At 32.4% G+C, this 17,894-nt stretch overlaps 1 protein-coding gene across 2 annotated transcripts; it reads right to left on the reverse strand.

Annotated features, from left to right (window-relative positions):
• Nucleotides 1–815: 815 nt before the first annotated feature.
• LOC145334355 (acyl-CoA synthetase short-chain family member 3, mitochondrial) lies at nt 816–15,796 on the reverse strand. 2 transcript variants are annotated; one of them, XM_080179790.1, is made up of 20 exons: nt 15,584–15,796; nt 14,996–15,106; nt 13,495–13,620; nt 12,989–13,071; nt 12,453–12,519; nt 11,379–11,460; nt 9,816–9,983; nt 9,304–9,380; nt 8,440–8,549; nt 7,906–7,924; nt 7,012–7,122; nt 6,515–6,590; nt 6,141–6,292; nt 5,799–5,860; nt 5,529–5,632; nt 4,971–5,059; nt 4,581–4,677; nt 2,688–2,894; nt 1,703–1,778; nt 816–1,358 (listed from the first exon to the last, which is right to left on the reverse strand). In XM_080179790.1, the coding sequence occupies exons 1-20, from the start codon at nt 15,694–15,696 to the stop codon at nt 1,210–1,212; spliced, it is 2,079 nt and encodes a 692-aa protein (XP_080035916.1). In that variant the 5' UTR covers nt 15,697–15,796; the 3' UTR covers nt 816–1,209. The 2 variants fall into 2 exon arrangements, with proteins under 2 accessions (XP_080035916.1, XP_080035925.1); XM_080179799.1 differs by having other exon boundaries at nt 821–1,358; nt 6,141–6,223; nt 15,584–15,795.
• Between the last annotated feature and the right edge of the window lie 2,098 nt (nt 15,797–17,894).

The following is a 17,894-nucleotide window of genomic DNA, read 5'->3' on the forward strand; positions in this document are numbered from 1 at the left end:
TAAACCTTTTTTGGGGGATTTAAAGATTAATTTTTAATGTTGCTCTGGTCCTTTTGTCTAGAGCAAAAGGTCTTTTTTTACTCGGGGTAGTATTGTGGCTTTTAAAACAATTTATATATTTCACTTTATATTGATACAATAAAAAAAAACATTACTCTGTTCAATAGAAATATTTTTTTCTAAAACAATTAATTAATTTCATTGAAAAATCTAACATATACAATAAAACATATAATTCTGAAGTCTGAACCAATAAGAAGTCTTTTTTCATTTCAATTCTTTACATTTCAAAAAAGAGTGTTTCACAAAGTGACTTATTTCCAATGTAGTTAAATAATTTTTATTTAATTAAAATGAAAAGAATGAAAACCATACACATAAAAGATACATACTTTTAAAAAATATTTTTAAAAAATAAGTTTGAATAATCTTATATTATATCATATTTGTATATGTGACAAAAATAAATTTGTTGTATTGCATAAACATTTGTTGTCATCATCTTAATTTATTTAACAGCCAATTTTTATGTGTTTTAAATAAGTGATAGAAAACAAACATGATAATGTTAATTCATTGATATGTTGTAAAGAATTAACTTTTTAATGAATTAATTTAGATGAAATCAAAAGGCCTAATTTTACTCTATACCAGAATACAATATTTATGAAGCAAAACACTCTAAAAGCTATGAATTTTAACCAAATAAAAAAAGTCCGTTTGCTCTGATCAAAAAGGACCACAGCAACAGTAAAAATTAATTTTTAAATCCCCCAAAAAAAGTTTATTGGGGACTTAATTCAAATTTAGGCTCTGCAGTTTGATTCTACTGGTGTCATAGTATATTTTTGATATATGTTTTAAAAATAGGTTAAAAACAGTTTAAAGATAATTTTCCACTAATACTAAAAATCATAAAATTGATACCAGTTTTGATAGCCCGGGCCTTAGGTCACTCGGGGCTAACAAAATTAGTTTAAATCTCATAATTTTTTATTTCAATATTCGCGAAAAGCTGTCTATAAAACGATGCGATAAATAACTATTACATGATAGAATTCTGTCTTTTTTTTTTTATAGCACCAAGCATTTGATTTATTTTTATTTATCTATCTAAGATATTAAAAAATTTCATTCTATCTAAATATGGTTTACTACATCTAACAATTTTGCATTGAAAAAAAATAGGTAAAAGTAACAACTTTGCTTTTATTGTGGATCAGGAGCGTTGATAGCATAGCCAATTTTCTGTAGAGATAGTTTGATATTTTTATAAACAGAAGGATCTTCAATAGTTGGAGGTATTTTAACTTGTTTTCCATCAGCTAGGTCAGCTATAGTCTTCCGGGCAGTCTTGCCTAAATTAAGCTCGATGTTTATCTGTTTTAATTTGAAGTTGACCTAATTCGGCATGGATCTAAATGGATAATTCAATGGCCGATAAATTGATGTACGTACAACACAAATGATTATTAACAAAATTAGTTCTTCTGTAGGTTACAATTAGTAGTGTAAACGTTCGGACACTCAACTTAACTAACCAAACAAACAAAATTCAATGAAGTCCCCAAGGTTGTTAAGTCAACGAATAAGAAAATGTTATTTTATAACTTTGAGGATTAGTGTAATAAGCAGCATAATGTACCCTCCCACCCTGCTTAGAGCTTCAAAATTAAGATGTCCATGAGATGTACATATATACCTGATCTGGTTCTTGGAAGGCCAGCAACTAATGTGACAAGTCTGAAGGCTGCCACCGCACCAAGATCATTTCTTACCTGAAATACAAATCCATGTAAATATTAGGGTTTTCTTGCAAAATAATAAATCAACACTGTACATTAAGATATACAAGTTGAACAGAATTTTAATGTTAAAGGGAGATTTGAAATCTGCTTAAAATTTTAAGATTTTTTTTTATAAAATTCGTTTTTTGTATAATTCTTTATCTAAAAGCGGACATACAATTTAAGTTAATCAATTTTGACATCTGTGATTGGTGGATTGAAAACTATCTGCGCTATGATTGGAGAAGCTCAAGTGTCGTACATCATTCAACCAATTAGAACGCAGGTAGTTTAAAATCCACCTATCCTATTGGTCAAAATTAATTAACTTAAATTGTATTTCCGCTTTTAGATAAAGAATTATAAAAAACGAGTTTTATATAAAAAATCCTTAAAATTTGATGCAGATTTTAAATCTCCCTCTAACATTAAAATTCCTTCCAACTTATATACCTTACTGTACATATAATATTTTTATTGGAGCGCATCTTTTTTTTTAATTTGCAAAGATTTAAACTCAACCTTAACATGTTCCATTAATATATAAATTTTAGCTTAAACCAACAACGAAATTAATTCGGAAAAAAATATCACTAAATCTATACGTGATTTTCAGCTGTCGTTAGGGGACAACACTAAAGAATTTACGACCTTTTTATCTGCGCCTCCCAAATATCATTTTTGATTTATTTCACTTATTGGCTATACCATATTACTGTATAAATTTAGTTTACATGTCAAAAAATAACTTATATTCCAAGTCCTTTTATAAAAGTAACAGGATGTTTTCTGTGTGTTTGTACCGAAGAATCTTGCTAATCAATGACCCCCATCCCTCCTTCAAGTGCTCATATAGGCCTCAAGGGGCGTTGCCGCTAGTGTTAAATAAAATAAGGAAACCTTGGCAACTAATTCTTGAGCCAGATCTCCAGCATAGCCAGGCCTGGGCACCACAACTCCCAGGGGAAGCTGGCCCTTCAGCTTGTCAGCCACACCAACCACAGCAGCATCTCCCACACCAGGATGGGTCAGTAGAACTTCTTCTATGGCAGAGGTTGAGAGACGGTGACCAGCCACGTTGATGACGTCATCATCTCTAGCCATTACCTTAACAAGATTAGCAATTTCGACTTTAAAAATCTATTGTTTAATGTTTATTCATTGCATCGTATTATAGATACCTTTCCGCGCAAAAAAATAAAGGCCCGGAGTAGAGAAACTGGTATTAATTTTATTTTAATATTCGTGGTAAATCGTCTATAATACAATGCTATACATGATTTTTTAGTATGGCCGATAACCGGTTCTAATCCAGCGGATATTAATCGGGTTCGAAGCCATAATGGAATTATAGATTGAATTAAACTCCCTTTCAGTCATTCCTGTCATACTTTGACAAAACTTATTTTATATTAACATTTTTATACTGCAGGTGCAGGAATGAGACGATGGACGATACATTAATGTACGCCCAACTAATAATAAACAGGATTAAAAGTGTAGGTGGAGAAGTTTTGACATTCTTACGTTGTGCAACCAAATAGTGTTTCAACTCAATAAATCTCCCCCAAGTTTTTTAATCTAACGATTTGCAGATAAAGTTTGTAAACTTTGGGGTCAGTATAAATCGAGATCACTCCATCCCCGAATCAAATGATATAAATTATTTTATAATTAGAGGGAGGGGAGTTAGTGTTGGATTTCATGTCATTTTCTGGAGATTGAACTCTCCCATGAACTAGAAACTGCCCAGAACTATAATATGTAGATTCTCTAAAACAGTGCTCGGCCACCTGTAAGCCTAAGATAAATTACAAATTTAAAAATCAGCTTCAAGTCAAAACCTGACCCAGATATGGCAATAAATCTTTGCAAAAAAAGATTAAAGCACACAAACGGGTATAAATTTGAGTTTTAGTCGCGGCTGACAAAATACTGCTGTAAAATATGTTTACCCTTGAGTCCTGTAGTTACCAAGATCTTAAATAACACACACACAATTATATATATGTATATTTAGATTTATAAGTTGGAAAGAATTTCAATGTTAGAGGGAGATTTGAAATCTGCATCAAATTTTAAGGATTTTTTATAAAATTCGTTTTTGTATAATTCTTTATCTAAAAGCGGAAATACAATTTAAGTTAATTGATTTTAACATCTGTGATTGGTGGATTGAAAATTATCTTCGCTCTGATGGGAGAAGCTTAAGTGTCGCACATCATTAAACCAATTAGAGCGCAGGTAGTTTCCAATCCACTTTATCCTAATGGTTAAAATTTATGAACTTATATTGTATTTCCGCTTTTAGATAAATAATTATACAAAAAAACGAATTTTAAAAAAAATCCTTAAAATTTGATGCAGATTTCAAATCTCCCTCTAGCATTAAAAGGGGGGGGGGGCGAAAGTGACACTTTTTGAAACCAAAACTAAGAGTCAACAAAGGAACTCGACTAAAAAAAAGGGTTACAGGTCTGAGATTTTGCATGGCAGTTGCTTTTTAGGGGTACAATATGGAACTGTGAAGAAACGGCGGCGCAACCGCCGAAAACCGCCGTTTCCGCCGTAATTTTTGTTGCCTTTTCTCGGCGGTTTTCGGCGGTTGCGCCGCCGTTTCTTCACAGTTCCATATTGTACCCCTATAAAGCAACTGCCATGCAAAATGTCAGACCTGTAACTCTTTTTTTAGTTGAGTTCCTTTGACTTTTAGTTTTGGTTTCAAAAAGTGTCACTTTCGCCCCCCCCCTTCCTTCCAACTTATATATCCTAGTATATACTGTTTTAACTTACCTTAATATATCCCTCCTGATCTTTAACTCCAGCATCCATGGTATCATAGTAGCCTGGATAGTTACTAAAGTAGGTGGAAACAAACCTTTCATCTGCCCTAAATAATAATAAAGATAGAATAACAACACTCATGAGTATAGCGTAGCTTAGGATTTAATTGTCTGGAGTTTTCCTTCGAAGTGCCTAGCAAGCATAGAATCCCCTCTTTTAAAGGAATTGAAAATCTTTATGAAAAAAAGTGGAGGAGGAGGCCTCTATACTTGACTCTAAAAATTGCCAATTTTCTAGTTATGCTGTTTGTATGCATCAATTAATTGAACAGCCAGTAAGTTTTTAGTAAAAGTATAGCTAAAATTATTGTAATTAAACAAACATATTTTATTATTTTACCTAAATAATGTTGACATACAGCCTGGGGGCATTGGGAGTTTAGCTACAATTCTACCAAGCTCATTTGGGGCTGCCTCATCCCCATCATCCTAATAATAAAATTAATTTTAGAAATATTTATAATCAGCTTTAGAAATATTTGCTTTTAGTAATCATTTATATGTAACAGTGTATGTACAATTATGAAGGAATTAAAACTATGTAATCTACAATAATATTTTAAAGAAATTTTATAAACTTACATAGATCATTTTGTTAGAATGGCCAAATCCTATAAAATTTCTTAGATTAGCCTAGGAGTTAGGGTTTCCTAAGTTTTACATTTTCCTTTATATCTATGTAAGTCCATGGAAACTAGGAAATTTTACAGGAATTTGCCCGAATTTTTTTTTTGAATATATTTATGTTCTAGCTAATATGATTAAGATAAAATTTCCTAACAAATGTTTTAATTGTTTGTTGTAAAGTTTTTGGCTTATAGGAAGTCTGCAGCAAAAGCTTGACTTTTTCTATTGAAAGATGGTATAGTAATCAGTAGCTGAAACAGTAAAAGTGTACCTTTAATATTTTAATGTCCCATCCAGGTACGGCTTTGCCGCTGACATCCTTTGGAGGGTTTAAACTGTGTCCATAGCCCATACAGCTAGCTGTCAGGGCATGGCCTAAAATAATACATTATTCAGTATGACAAAGATAAAATAATAGACGGATTATAAATTTTAAAAATTCTTTTTTGCTGAAATAATGTCATTTTAAAATTGAATATTTGTTTTTAAATGTTTATAAATTGTAAGGGGTATTGTTTAATTATTCTATTAAAAAAATTACCAGTTTCAGTTTGCCACCAATTATCAAGAATTGCAGTTTTAAACACCTTTTCCGCCCATAACCTGTATAACAAAAATTATAAACCCATTCAGTTAAAGATTCGAGAAAAAAAAAGACAAACTATCCTATTATATGATCTTGAAGTAGTAGGTTTTTTTGTCTGAATCTTAAGATCTCAATAACAACTCTTTCTCTAATTCAGGTAAGATTCACAAAGGTACTTAATTAGTTTTAGGCTATTACATTTTCAGATTCAATTCATTGGATTGTTTAATGCTATTATTCTAGACTTAGATGCAAGGTGCGTAATCGCTAGTAATTTTATAAGATAGTATAACAAACCTTGTATCATAATCACAATGTTCTCCAGCCACAAATAGATATCTGAGCTTGCTTAGATCATATCTTGAGGCATATTCTCCACCCTGTAATAATAAATATATAGATAGATATCTAAGCTTGCTTAGATCATATCTTGAGGCATATTCTCCACCCTGTAATAATAAATATATAAATAGATATCTGAGCTTACTTAGATCATATCTTGAGGCATATTCTCCACCCTGTAATAATAAATATGACCAGTTCGTTCATAGATCAAGAGGGGAGGGGATGGGGTAAAGGGAGTGAAAGGTAAAATCGTTATTTTTGCCCGCTGCATGTTTCACTTCATTAGATAAATTTGTTATACCTACTATTTTATATAACTCATTTACCTGGTCCTCCCGCTTTATTGCGCGGATGGCGGTTGGCGCGGTAAACATACCCGCAACTCCATATTCTTCAATTACTCTGTTTTATGGTTCATACAAATTTAAAAAATTATAAGATGTTAAAAAAGTATGAAATTTGTAAAAGAATGAAATTTTGTCACCTACTTTGTAAGATAGGTGTTTTATTTTTTTTATGTAGATTACCATGACTATAAGGTATTGTCAGGTAGAAAACAGCATTGTTAGTCCAATAATTTTAAGTATAAGCTAGCTGCTCTACTTATAGACAAATTTGTCTTAGGAATAAGGTATTAGCAACAAGCGAAATAAATCTAAAATTAAGGGGCAGTCAAGTCTACTAAGTGTTTCCCCCAAACAACAGTTAAAAAGAACGTATAGGTTTCATAATTTTCGAATTAATTTCGTTGGTGAATGCTGGTTTTGTCTTTGTTTATATAAAAGCATATCTTAAAGGTTTTTCATGGTTTGTATGAGCTTCCCTGAAAAATTGTCCCGGGTCTGGAGTACCTACAGGCTTTCCTTCGTACAATACTGTTGTGTTTCTGTTCAATAGAGGACTATAGCATATATACTCATGTCCTACTATCCATCTAAATATAAGTATAATTATATACATAGTAGGATAATAGATGTATTTATATTAAATAGAGGACTATAGCATATATACTCATGTCCTACTATCCATCTAAATACAAGTATAATTATATACATAATTGGATAATAGATGTATTTATCTATAATACAAAGTAGAACGATGTCTGTCTGTTTGTTTGTATGTTTGTTTGTAGCGAAGGATCTCGCTAACCGCTGAACCGATCGGGTTCTCCTTTACATGGTAGGTCCCGGGAAGGTTTATAACTATTTTCTTGGGGGGTGGGACACCCTCAACCCCCCCAAAAATGAAAAATACCCCCCCCCAAAAAAAAAAAAAATCCCCCCCCCCCAAAAAAAAAAAAATTTCTTTTTCTTTTTTATTTCAAATCTAATATACGAAAAATTGGGCAAAGCCCCTAGAGGCTAGGGGCGAAGCCGCTAGTATCATATAGAGGACTATACCATATATACTCAACTCGTGTCCTCCTATCCATCTAAATACATAGATAATAATGGATAATAGATGAACCTATCCTTATGCAAAAGAATCAGGATCTGTGTCTGTCTGTATGACTGTATGTCTGCCTGTACTGAAAGATCTTTGTCACCACTGAACCGATTACATTGTAGCTTGTAATAGGTCCTGGGAAGGTTTGTAACTATTTTGGGAGAGGGTACCAACTCCCAAGAGAAAACGCTTTAGAAAAAAATACATTCAAATACATTTTTTTTAAATCAGAGTATTTGCACTGGAAATAAATTTCTAAAAAAAAACTTACCCAAGGTCTGATGCGGCCCACATAAACGAATACAAATGATTGAATTTTTTTGATGTAAAATGAAATTGGCTAGAAGGCATTGAACACATTTTAATTTTAAGATTTTTTATTTTTATGAAAAAGAAAATACAAAAGAACTAAAAAAAAACTAGTACAATCATAGAATTTAAATTTGAGGGCAGTTGTAACACTTTCTTTAAAAAAAACTCAAACTAACAAAAATGAGTTCAAGCACATTGGGATTTAGCATGGCAGTTGCTTAAATGAGGTACAATGTAGAATTGTAAAGAAACACTAGCGGTACCGACGTAGCCTTCGAAAACAACAATCTCCCCACCGATATTTGCCATTCTTCGTTTGATTAGATATTTTGGAATAAAATAAGTCTATCGCATTAAAGCAACTGCCATATCCAATATCTTTATTGAAATTGTAGGTTTTGTTACAAAAATTTGGACTTCCACACTCCCCATTTTAGATTTTGCGTATTTTAAGAACAAGAACAATCATTTGCAACGCTGCGCATAGCTGATTACCATGTCTCTCCCGGGCTCATTCCATATATTGTCTCCATAGTCCATTTATTGACGACAGCATGACCGCCAGTAGGATGTTGGACACCCTTGGGCTGCCCGGTTGTTCCACTAATAAAGAATTCAACAATTATTTTGATATGAAGTTTCTCTAAATGTCTTAGTGTGAAAAAAGTAAAGTTTGGTTTTCTATAATCTATCAATTTGATCAAAAATATTATCTACCCAGTATACAAATAGATATAGGATATTATCTATCTAGTAAATAGATATCTAATATTTTCTACTAATTAGATATTTAGTATCAATCTCGTAAACAGATATATAACACAGATATAAATTATCAATCTAAAATACATTTAACTATCTAGTGTATGCATACAGTATAGATACCTATTATCTATCAAGAAAACCGATGTATATTATCTATCTAGTATACAGATATCTATCATCTATTAAGTCTACAGATATTACCTATCTAGTATACAGATATCAATTATCTATCTAGTATATATACATACTATCAGCTTCGCCTCTAGCCTCTAGGGGCTTTGTCCCAAGAGGTTTGATTAACGTATTTTTGTGTTATTTAAATGTAAAAAGAAAAAGAAAAAAAAATTGGAGGGGGGTAGTCGACCCCATTTTTGATTTTTGTTAAAAAAATTTGGGGGATGTAATGTTTATTTTTCATTTTTGGGGGGGTTGGGGGTGTCCCACCCCCCAAGAAAATAGCTTAAAACCATCACAGGAACAGTAGGTATATTCCCTGAAGAGGAGAGCCCAATCGGTTCAGTGGTTACTGAGATCTTAAGCTTCAGACGGACAGACATCGTACTACTTTGAATTATAGATATCTATTATCTACCTGGTATAAAGAATGTAAAGAGGGTCCATTGCATCTACAGGTACACAGTCATGTTCACAGGTTCCAGGTACAGCATCCTACCAACCAACAAAGTTAAAAATCTTTTATGCCAATAAGATAATAATTACAATACATATATTACATTTAGACCTAATATCACTAAACCTAGACTAAACTCGGCCTAACCCATTCACAGCTGCAGCCAAAACCAGCTACACTCAGCTCAAGTCAATCTAGGCCACAGCCCGCAGCCAACGATATCTGGTTGTAGGAGTAATGGGGTGTATAACCTCCTCAAACTTTGAAATTTGAAAAACCTCATTTTAAAAATTTAGAACATTTCATTAGATTAACCCCCCCCCCCTCCATCACACCTTTGAAGTTCCTTTTTTTACCCCCCTCAAAATAAAATGCTTAGACGTCCCTGGTTTAGGAGTGAGTTGGATCGCATCGAAAGATACAGTGTTTGGTAATCGAGTAACAGAAATTCAAATAAAATAAGGAAAGATAACCTGATAAACAACATCTCCATGTTTGATATCAGCAAAATATTCATCTCTTTGTAGGACAACATTATGAATGATATGTTCAGCACCAGCTAATGCTATGGCCTCGTCAACATTAGGTTTATATTTTACTATTCTGTTGGGTTCAATACCACAGCTGGCTGAGATTATAACCTAAACATGGAAAAGTATATCAATAAAAAGAAGTCAGTCGTCGGTCTTGAATAGCATCCGAGAAAATTACAATTCCTGGATAGCGTTACGGACGGAAGGACATGCAAAGTGAATTATAATGCAGATTTGCTACTTAAACATTTTAAGATATTTGTTTTAGCTAACTTACTTTAGGTTGAGTGAGCATTTTTAATTATGTTTGTTAATTCCTTGTCAGTCAATATCATAAATGTTAACAGGGTATATAATCTTACTTTAGGTTGAGTATGTTTAATTCTGGTTGCTTATTCCTTGACAGGTAATATCATATATGTTAACAGGGTATGTAAACTTATTTTAGGTTGAGCATGTTTAATTCTGGTTGCTAATTAATTGACAGCTAATATCATATATGTATGTTAACAGGGTATATAAACTTACTTTAGGTTGAGCATGTTTAATTCTTGTTGCTAATTCCTTGTATGTAAATATCATAAATGTTAACAGGGTATATAATCTTACTTTAGATTAAGTATGTTTAATTCTGGTTGCTTATTCCTTGTATGTAAATATCATATATGTTAACAGGGTTTATATTCTTACTTTAGGTTGAGCATGTTTAATTCTGAATGATAATTCCTTGACAGCTAATATCATATATGTTAACAGGGTATATAAACTTACTTTTGGTTGAGCATGTTTAATTCTGAATGCTAATTCCTTGACCGCTAATATCATATATGTTAACAGGGTATATAAACTTACTTTTGGTTGAGCATGTTTAATTCTGGTAGCTAATTCCTTGTCAGTCAATATCATATATGTTAACAGGGTTAATAATCTTACTTTAGGTTGAATATGTTTAATTCTGAATGCTAATTCCTTGACAGCTAATATCATATATGTTAACAGGGTATATAAACTTATTTTTGGTTGAGCATGTTTAATTCTGAATGCTAATTCCTTGACAGCTAATATCATATATGTTAACAGGGTTTATATTCTTACTTTAGGTTGAGCATGTTTAATTCTGAATGCTAATTCCTTGACCGCTAATATCATATATGTTAACAGGGTATATAAACTTACTTTTGGTTGATGAGCATGTTTAATTCTGAATGCTAATACCTTGACAGCTAATATCATATATGTTAACAGGGTATATAAACTTACTTTAGGTTGAGCATGTTTAATTCTGAATGCTAATTCCTTGACAGCTAATATCATATGTGTTAACAGGATATATAAACTTACTTTTGGTTGAGCATGTTTAATTCTGGTTGATAATTCCTTGACAGCTAATATCATAAATGTTAACAGGGTATATAAACTTACTTTAGGTTGAGCATGTTTAATTCTGGTAGCTAATTCCTTGACAGCTGATATCATAAATGTTAACAGGGTATATAAACTTACTTTAGGTTGAGCATGTTTAATTCTGGTAGCTAATTCCTTTGCTGCAAAACCTCCAAACACAACAGAATGAACTGCTCCAAGTCTGTAGGAAAAAAAGACAAATAATTTGGCGGTTTCCCTCATTTCTGATATGGATCAAAATTAACTATTTTCAGAACAAATAGTACTAAGTAGTTATAGGGCCACACAGGGTCATCCCCCTTACGTTACATTGAAAACTATGGGGACTTTTATTGAAGTTTAATTATTTGGTTCATAAAGTTGAGTGTCCTAACGTTTCAACCTCTAATTGTAATCTACCGAAGGGGTAATTTAATAAATCATCAATGGGGATGGACATAAGTGTATTGGCCATTGTCTTATTTACTAAGTATATTTGCGATAACTTTTATTTAATAGATTTTTCCAATTTTTAACATTTACAAAAGGGCCTGCTTTATTGCTTCAAGATCCATGACAGATCTATATAGGAAATAAATGTCTATAAATGAGCTCAAATTTTCCAAGGAATAATCGTTTAAAACTCATAGTGCTCCAATAATCCATGATAAACTCTCATTGCCCAGAACGATATGACCCATTATTTACTTTATTAAAAATAAATTCATTTTTTTCATTTCATGTTGCTATTTACATTATATTGATGTAATTAATTTATAATCATAAAAAAGAAAATCAAAATTTATAATATAGTAAATTTAAGAAAACTCTGTTTTAAAAGAATTCGATTGTAACGACACTTTCTGTGTGTTCAAATATTGAAACTAAAATTTTAATCATATTAACCCTTTGGTGATGGTAAACTGAAAAAAAAATATAATTGAAGAAATCTCAAAATCATTTAAATTATTAAATATTCACTAGGTACTTTCTTTTAGATAATAATGGCCGGGGCGGAATATTGATTTATTGAGAAATAGATAAATAGATATATATAGAACACTAGCCAATAGCGAGATCTATAGTTATATCGAGCCAACTCTAGTCCCTATATATCCTGGGCTTTGAAACTAATACATTGTTTGTCTTGGCATAATTATTTAGTAGCTGCGCCAAATTTTAAATTGTCTTTTCCTGACAGTGGCCAACATGGCAGCAACGGCCTCAGGTACAGCTGGCATGTATATAAGTACACGGTCACCCTGCATATACAATATACATCACATTTATATGTATAATACTAGCGTCGACCCCCCCCCCCCCCACTTTCAATTTTCATTTTTAGTTTAGAAAGGTTTTTAGGGGGGGTAATATTTTTTCTAGGGGCCATATCTCTTCGGAGGATGGTGGTAACCTCTCCCAAAATAGTTATAAACCTTCCTAGTACATAATAGAGGCTACCCTGCAAAGGAAAAACATATCAGTTCAGCGGTTAGCGAGATACTCTGGTACAAACAATGAAACGAATATCCTGTAACTTGTATTATAAGGATTTTAGTTAATTCCAAAGTCCCAAACCATGCCAAGAGAAATCGTCTCTAGAAAAAATTAATATCCCTCCTCCCAAGATACCTGTTCTTTAAAATTAAATTTAAAGTTAGGTGTCGATATCCCCCTTAGTATAGTTAGTTTTTATAAAGAATGATTAACTGGTATAAATGTAATATTTTCCTTTTCAACTCCAAGTTTATTAAGTAGTCCCGCCAGTCTGCCAACCTCCTCCTGGAGCCTCCTGTAGGTCCAGGTATCTTTTCTATAATACAAATATATTTTAGAATAATAGCTCACAACTGTCTGGTTGAAAATAAGGTGGGGGGGAAGGTAGGTTTTATTTTCTTTGCCTACCCCTTGCAGTAGGCCATATCTTGCGGGGCTAGCCAGTACTCAATATAACCTAACCTAACATGACCTAAAGTCATAAACAAACATTCAAAAAATACACACACCATCCTTCCCCGTTATTTTCAATTTATTACAAAATAAGTGGTTGGGTTTTCAGTGCTCAAGTGGGTACTTTGTGATTTTCATTTTTTCAACTTTATAATTAGAACAACCTTTTCGTCAAAAAATCTCTTATTGTTCCACAGGCGAACATTTAAATAAAATATAAATTTAATTAGGGCTTTGCAGGGAGCGGCAGCGTTTAAGTGTGGGGTTAAATTAAAATTCAGCTTACTTTGATGTTATAGCCGAGTCCCATTGTATGGCTGGCTGGTCACCGTATCCCTCATCAACATGACGGTCAACAGCATTGTAACACAGGGATAGCTTTCCTCCTTGGAACCATTCAACAAAAGGGGATCTTAACAAGACATAAAGTTAGCAAAGGTAGCAAATCCAACATTAAAAATTTATTAGAATTGTTCTTTAAGTACACTGCATAGTCATACTGAAAACCCGCGACAGTATCTTAAAATTTTCTCGTTGTCGAATCTCGGCTCTAAAAGCGTTACGACTAAAGGCGTTTAAAGTGTGCTACTCTTTTATGTCAGATGCACGTCAATATCAAATTTTATTGAGGAACTGCCTTGGCCAAACTCATTACAAAGGGGGGAGGCGGATGTGCCACTTTTTGAAACCAAAACTAAAAGTCAAAGGAACTCAACTAAAAAAAGAGTTACAGGTCTGAGATTTTGCATGGCAGTTGCTTAATAGGGGTACAATATGGAACTGTAAAGAAACGGCGGCGCAACCGAGAAAAGGCAAAAAAATTCGGTTGGAAACGCCGGTTTTCGGCGGTTGCGCCGCCGTTTCTTCACAGTTCCATATTGTACCCCTATAAAGCAACTGCCATGCAAAATCTCAGACCTGTAACTCTTTTTTTAGATGAGTTCCTTTGTTGACTGTTGGTTTTGGTTTCAAAAAGTGGCACATCCGCCTCCCCCTTTTAGTGATGGCAATCCGTCAAATTTTTGGGCCGGATTCGGATTCCGGATTCTTAAAAGAATTAGTCAAAAAAATGGCGGATTCCGGATTCTAGCAGTATTTTAAAAGGATTTTTTAAAAAAATTAAAAAAATTAAGTGCTACATATGTCCTAAAAATTAATGTTCTTGGTGTTCTCTATTATTCACTTTCGATAATCGAACCAGATTTTAAAAGATTTTATATGTAATGATGATAATCTTTGCCTTCAAAAAGAGGCAGTTGAAAGAAAAAACTTGAGACGCTAATTTTAGCCTACCAATTAAGAATCCGGAATCCGCTATTAAAAAACGGATTTCGGATCCGGATTCCAAAATTGGCCCAAAAATTGGGCGGATTCCGGATCCGGATTGCCAACCCTAATTACAATACAGATTTATTTTAAAATCACACCTTATCGACAAAACCATTTTCATTCTGTAATGCAATTTGAATGTTTATATTGACAATGAAAATATTTGCTGATAATTTTAGCTTTACTGATGGATTTATCATAACTTGGATCTTAAACCAGATTATTATGAACACTAATATAATAGAACCAGTTGTAGCTGGTTAAAATAATGATTCTCCCTTACCCCATCCCCTACCTAACTACTAGATGAACGAACTCACCAATAATTAATAATCATATTTGCAACCAAAATTGACACGACATTATCCCCCTGTCATAATATTTCCGAAATTTCTATATCCATTACTATACTTTAATATCATTTTAATTTGCTGGCAAGAAACTTAATTCTAATATACCTGGAATTATCCAGAACCTTTTGCCATGGCTGGTGCCAGATAATATTCTCAGATATCCTCCCCCAATATTCTTCCGGGTTCCTCAAAGAATCTGCTAATTCTGTCTCATAACTAAACAAGGATGAACAGAAGTTTAAGTTATGCAGCTTGTTCACATGAAAAATTACCAAAAATAAGAACGCACACGAATACACTGTCCCAAATTAACAAGAACATCCATAATTATTAATAGCGAAGCACAAAAAACTTGTGGTTGGACAATTATATTAAATGGGTACCTCTCGTTTGTGGCATGATCGACGAATAACAGAACCAATTCAACTACTAGATATACTAGGTGCAATGGTACAGGGAATATTATTTTTTTTAATCAGATGTCAATCTTTAAAAGCATCCGAAAAATTCATGTTATTCTCATAACTTTTCTAAAAGACGCCTGACTGCCATTTTTTACTATAGAATAGCTTCGCTTTATAAACAAAGGACAATCATTATATCAAGCTAAGTATTTAAACTATCTTAATTCACTGATTTTATTAATTCAATAGTATTCAAAACTTTATTAAAAACAAAATTATACTAACTCACTTTTTAGTTGCAAAGCTAATATGTCTCAAACTTCTTATCGACCCTTTGGGCCTAACACACAGTAGGCCTTTTCTGGAGGCTAATAACGAGGCCAATTTGGTTGCCGACCTCATAGTTGGTTTTTCAATTAAATTCACTATTCAATAAAAACCCCGTGATTAAAAATTAACAACACACCAATACTATTCACAAACACACTCAGTAACAATTTAAACTTGAATTATGTGTAGGCTCTCTCCTTCTGTCTCTGTTTCTCTCTCTCTCTCTTGCACCCTGTTTCTCTTGCACTCTCTCTCTTTCTCCCCCTCTCTCTCTCTCTCTCTCTCTCTCTCTCTATCTCTCTCTCTCTTTCCCCTTTCTCTATCATTTGTTTTACTGGCGAACAAGAAAAACAGGCTTTAACCCCCTTCAGGGCCTTTGTTACCCTTTTAATATCTCTCTCTGTCTCTTTCTCTCAATTTTTCAATTATTTCAAAAAAATTTATGTTTCGAGTGTTAAAGGGCATTTTTCATCAATCCTCAAGTTAATTTTTGAGTATTTAAGCTGAGCAAATAATAAGATATTTGTACACAATCATAACTAAATACATATGTAAGAATTATATTTGTACTCTAAAAGACAAAGTACGACTTAAAATCAAATTTTATATTACATCAGGGCTCAATGGAAGAGTAAAGACTAAAAAGAAGAGAGATTGACTTCATTTCCAACAAAATATCTTTAAGATATTGCTAATCTATTCTTAAATTATGTTTTAAATAATTTAATTTATCTTCCGTTGGCATTCCAGTCGACTAATATTTGGATAAAATTTAAGCATTCTAGTATCAGATTTGTAAATGAATTTGTGAGTTAGATAAATGTTTCATTGTCTAGGTTTCTATATATATAGGAAGGGGGGGAGGCCATTGGACTTCTACTTATACTGGTTCTCAAAGTGTAATTCTGATTAGGTTGTACATACTATAAGATTTCCAAGTTTTCTAGCTAAATTTTTGCTTGCAAAAGATGTGTATATCAAATCATCGTCCATTGTTTTATCTCTTTATAAACCTGGATATTTCTGGTGATATGAAGTAAGAATTAAAACATTAAAACCATGGCTGACTGACTCTTCTTAAAATCTTCAATAGAAAAGAGGACCTGTAATGTCCACAATTTTAATCTCAAAACAAGATCTTTAAAACAAGGATGACAATATCCATAAAAGCGAAGCTCTTGTAGAGTGTCAGAAATTTATAATCAAAATATAAATGTATAAAAATCCAAACAAAATTTTAAGTATAATTCAAAAAAAAATGCTTAAATTCAGGATAATGTTTAAGGACATACTTACATTTTTAGGACTTGATTATAGAGATACTTCTCTTTTAACATTGTACTTTATTGTCTCAGGAATCCGTATCCCAAAAATCAGATAATAATAACACACAAAAATTTGATTTCAAAAAGTTGAAAATCAATGTGTTTAAAATGAATGTACGGATATTCTGGTAATGATTATAGAGTTGCTACGCTTTCTAAATCTTTAACAACTACTTCAGGAATCACCATTCAAAGTTTGAAATTGATAAGACAGTTCTAACCTGCCTAAATTAGGGACGGACGAACGGACTGACCCTAATTATAGAAAAACAAGAATGACAACATCTATAAAGCGAAGCTCTGAAAAGCTTTATTCCTTAAATCAGATCAATCACATAAAAATTTGTTGTTGAAAAAGTTAAAAATCAACATGTTTTAAATCGAATTGTTCGAGTTTAAAGGTGTGCTTTAGGAAGCTTGCATCTCTATAACCATTACCAGAAAGTCCGTATGTCATTTTAAAACATGATGATTTTTGGCTTTTTAAAAGCAATATTTAATATGATATAATCATTCTTTTCACTTAATTTTTGGAATATGGATTTCAAGAACCATTAAACAAAATGTTATAAGCAAAGTATCTCTATAATTAAGTCTTAAAATGTAAGTATATCCATATTAAGGATTCTGAATTTAAGGAATTTTGTTCAGATTCCTAAATGATGTTGAACATCAAATGCGTTGTTACTCTATATTTGCTATTATTCGTTTGTCTTTTTAATACGTTGAGCTTTGCTTTTATGGTTGTTTTTATCCTTGTTTCATATAAGGAAGAAGGAAAAGTCTGAGAAATTAAGAAAAGCAGGCTCCTGTATAGTACTAGATGACATGGCATATTTGTGTTTCTACCATAATACCAAGTTTTAACAAAAATCAATGATGACAACATTTATTAAAACAAAGCTCTAAATTTAGAAGGTAGGTCTAACGAACCTTTATACTAGT

This window comes from Acartia tonsa, chromosome 2 (assembly GCF_053477335.1).
Source record: "Acartia tonsa isolate MP-2025a chromosome 2, ASM5347733v1, whole genome shotgun sequence".
NCBI lineage: Eukaryota > Metazoa > Arthropoda > Copepoda > Calanoida > Acartiidae > Acartia > Acartia tonsa.

What these genes read in the sequence shown, in the direction of transcription:
- LOC145334355 (XM_080179790.1), bottom strand. Translation starts at nt 15,696, where the DNA reads ATGAGGTCGGCAACCAAATTGGCCTCGTTATTAGCCTCCAGAAAAGGC. An exon ending in ATTAGCTTTGCAACTAAAAA is followed by an intron (nt 15,107 to 15,583) that starts GTGAGTTAGTAT and finishes ATCCTTGTTTAG; the next exon opens with TTATGAGACAGAATTAGCAG. An exon ending in TGTATGTCAACATTATTTAG is followed by an intron (nt 4,678 to 4,970) that starts GTAAAATAATAA and finishes ATTATTATTTAG; the next exon opens with GGCAGATGAAAGGTTTGTTT.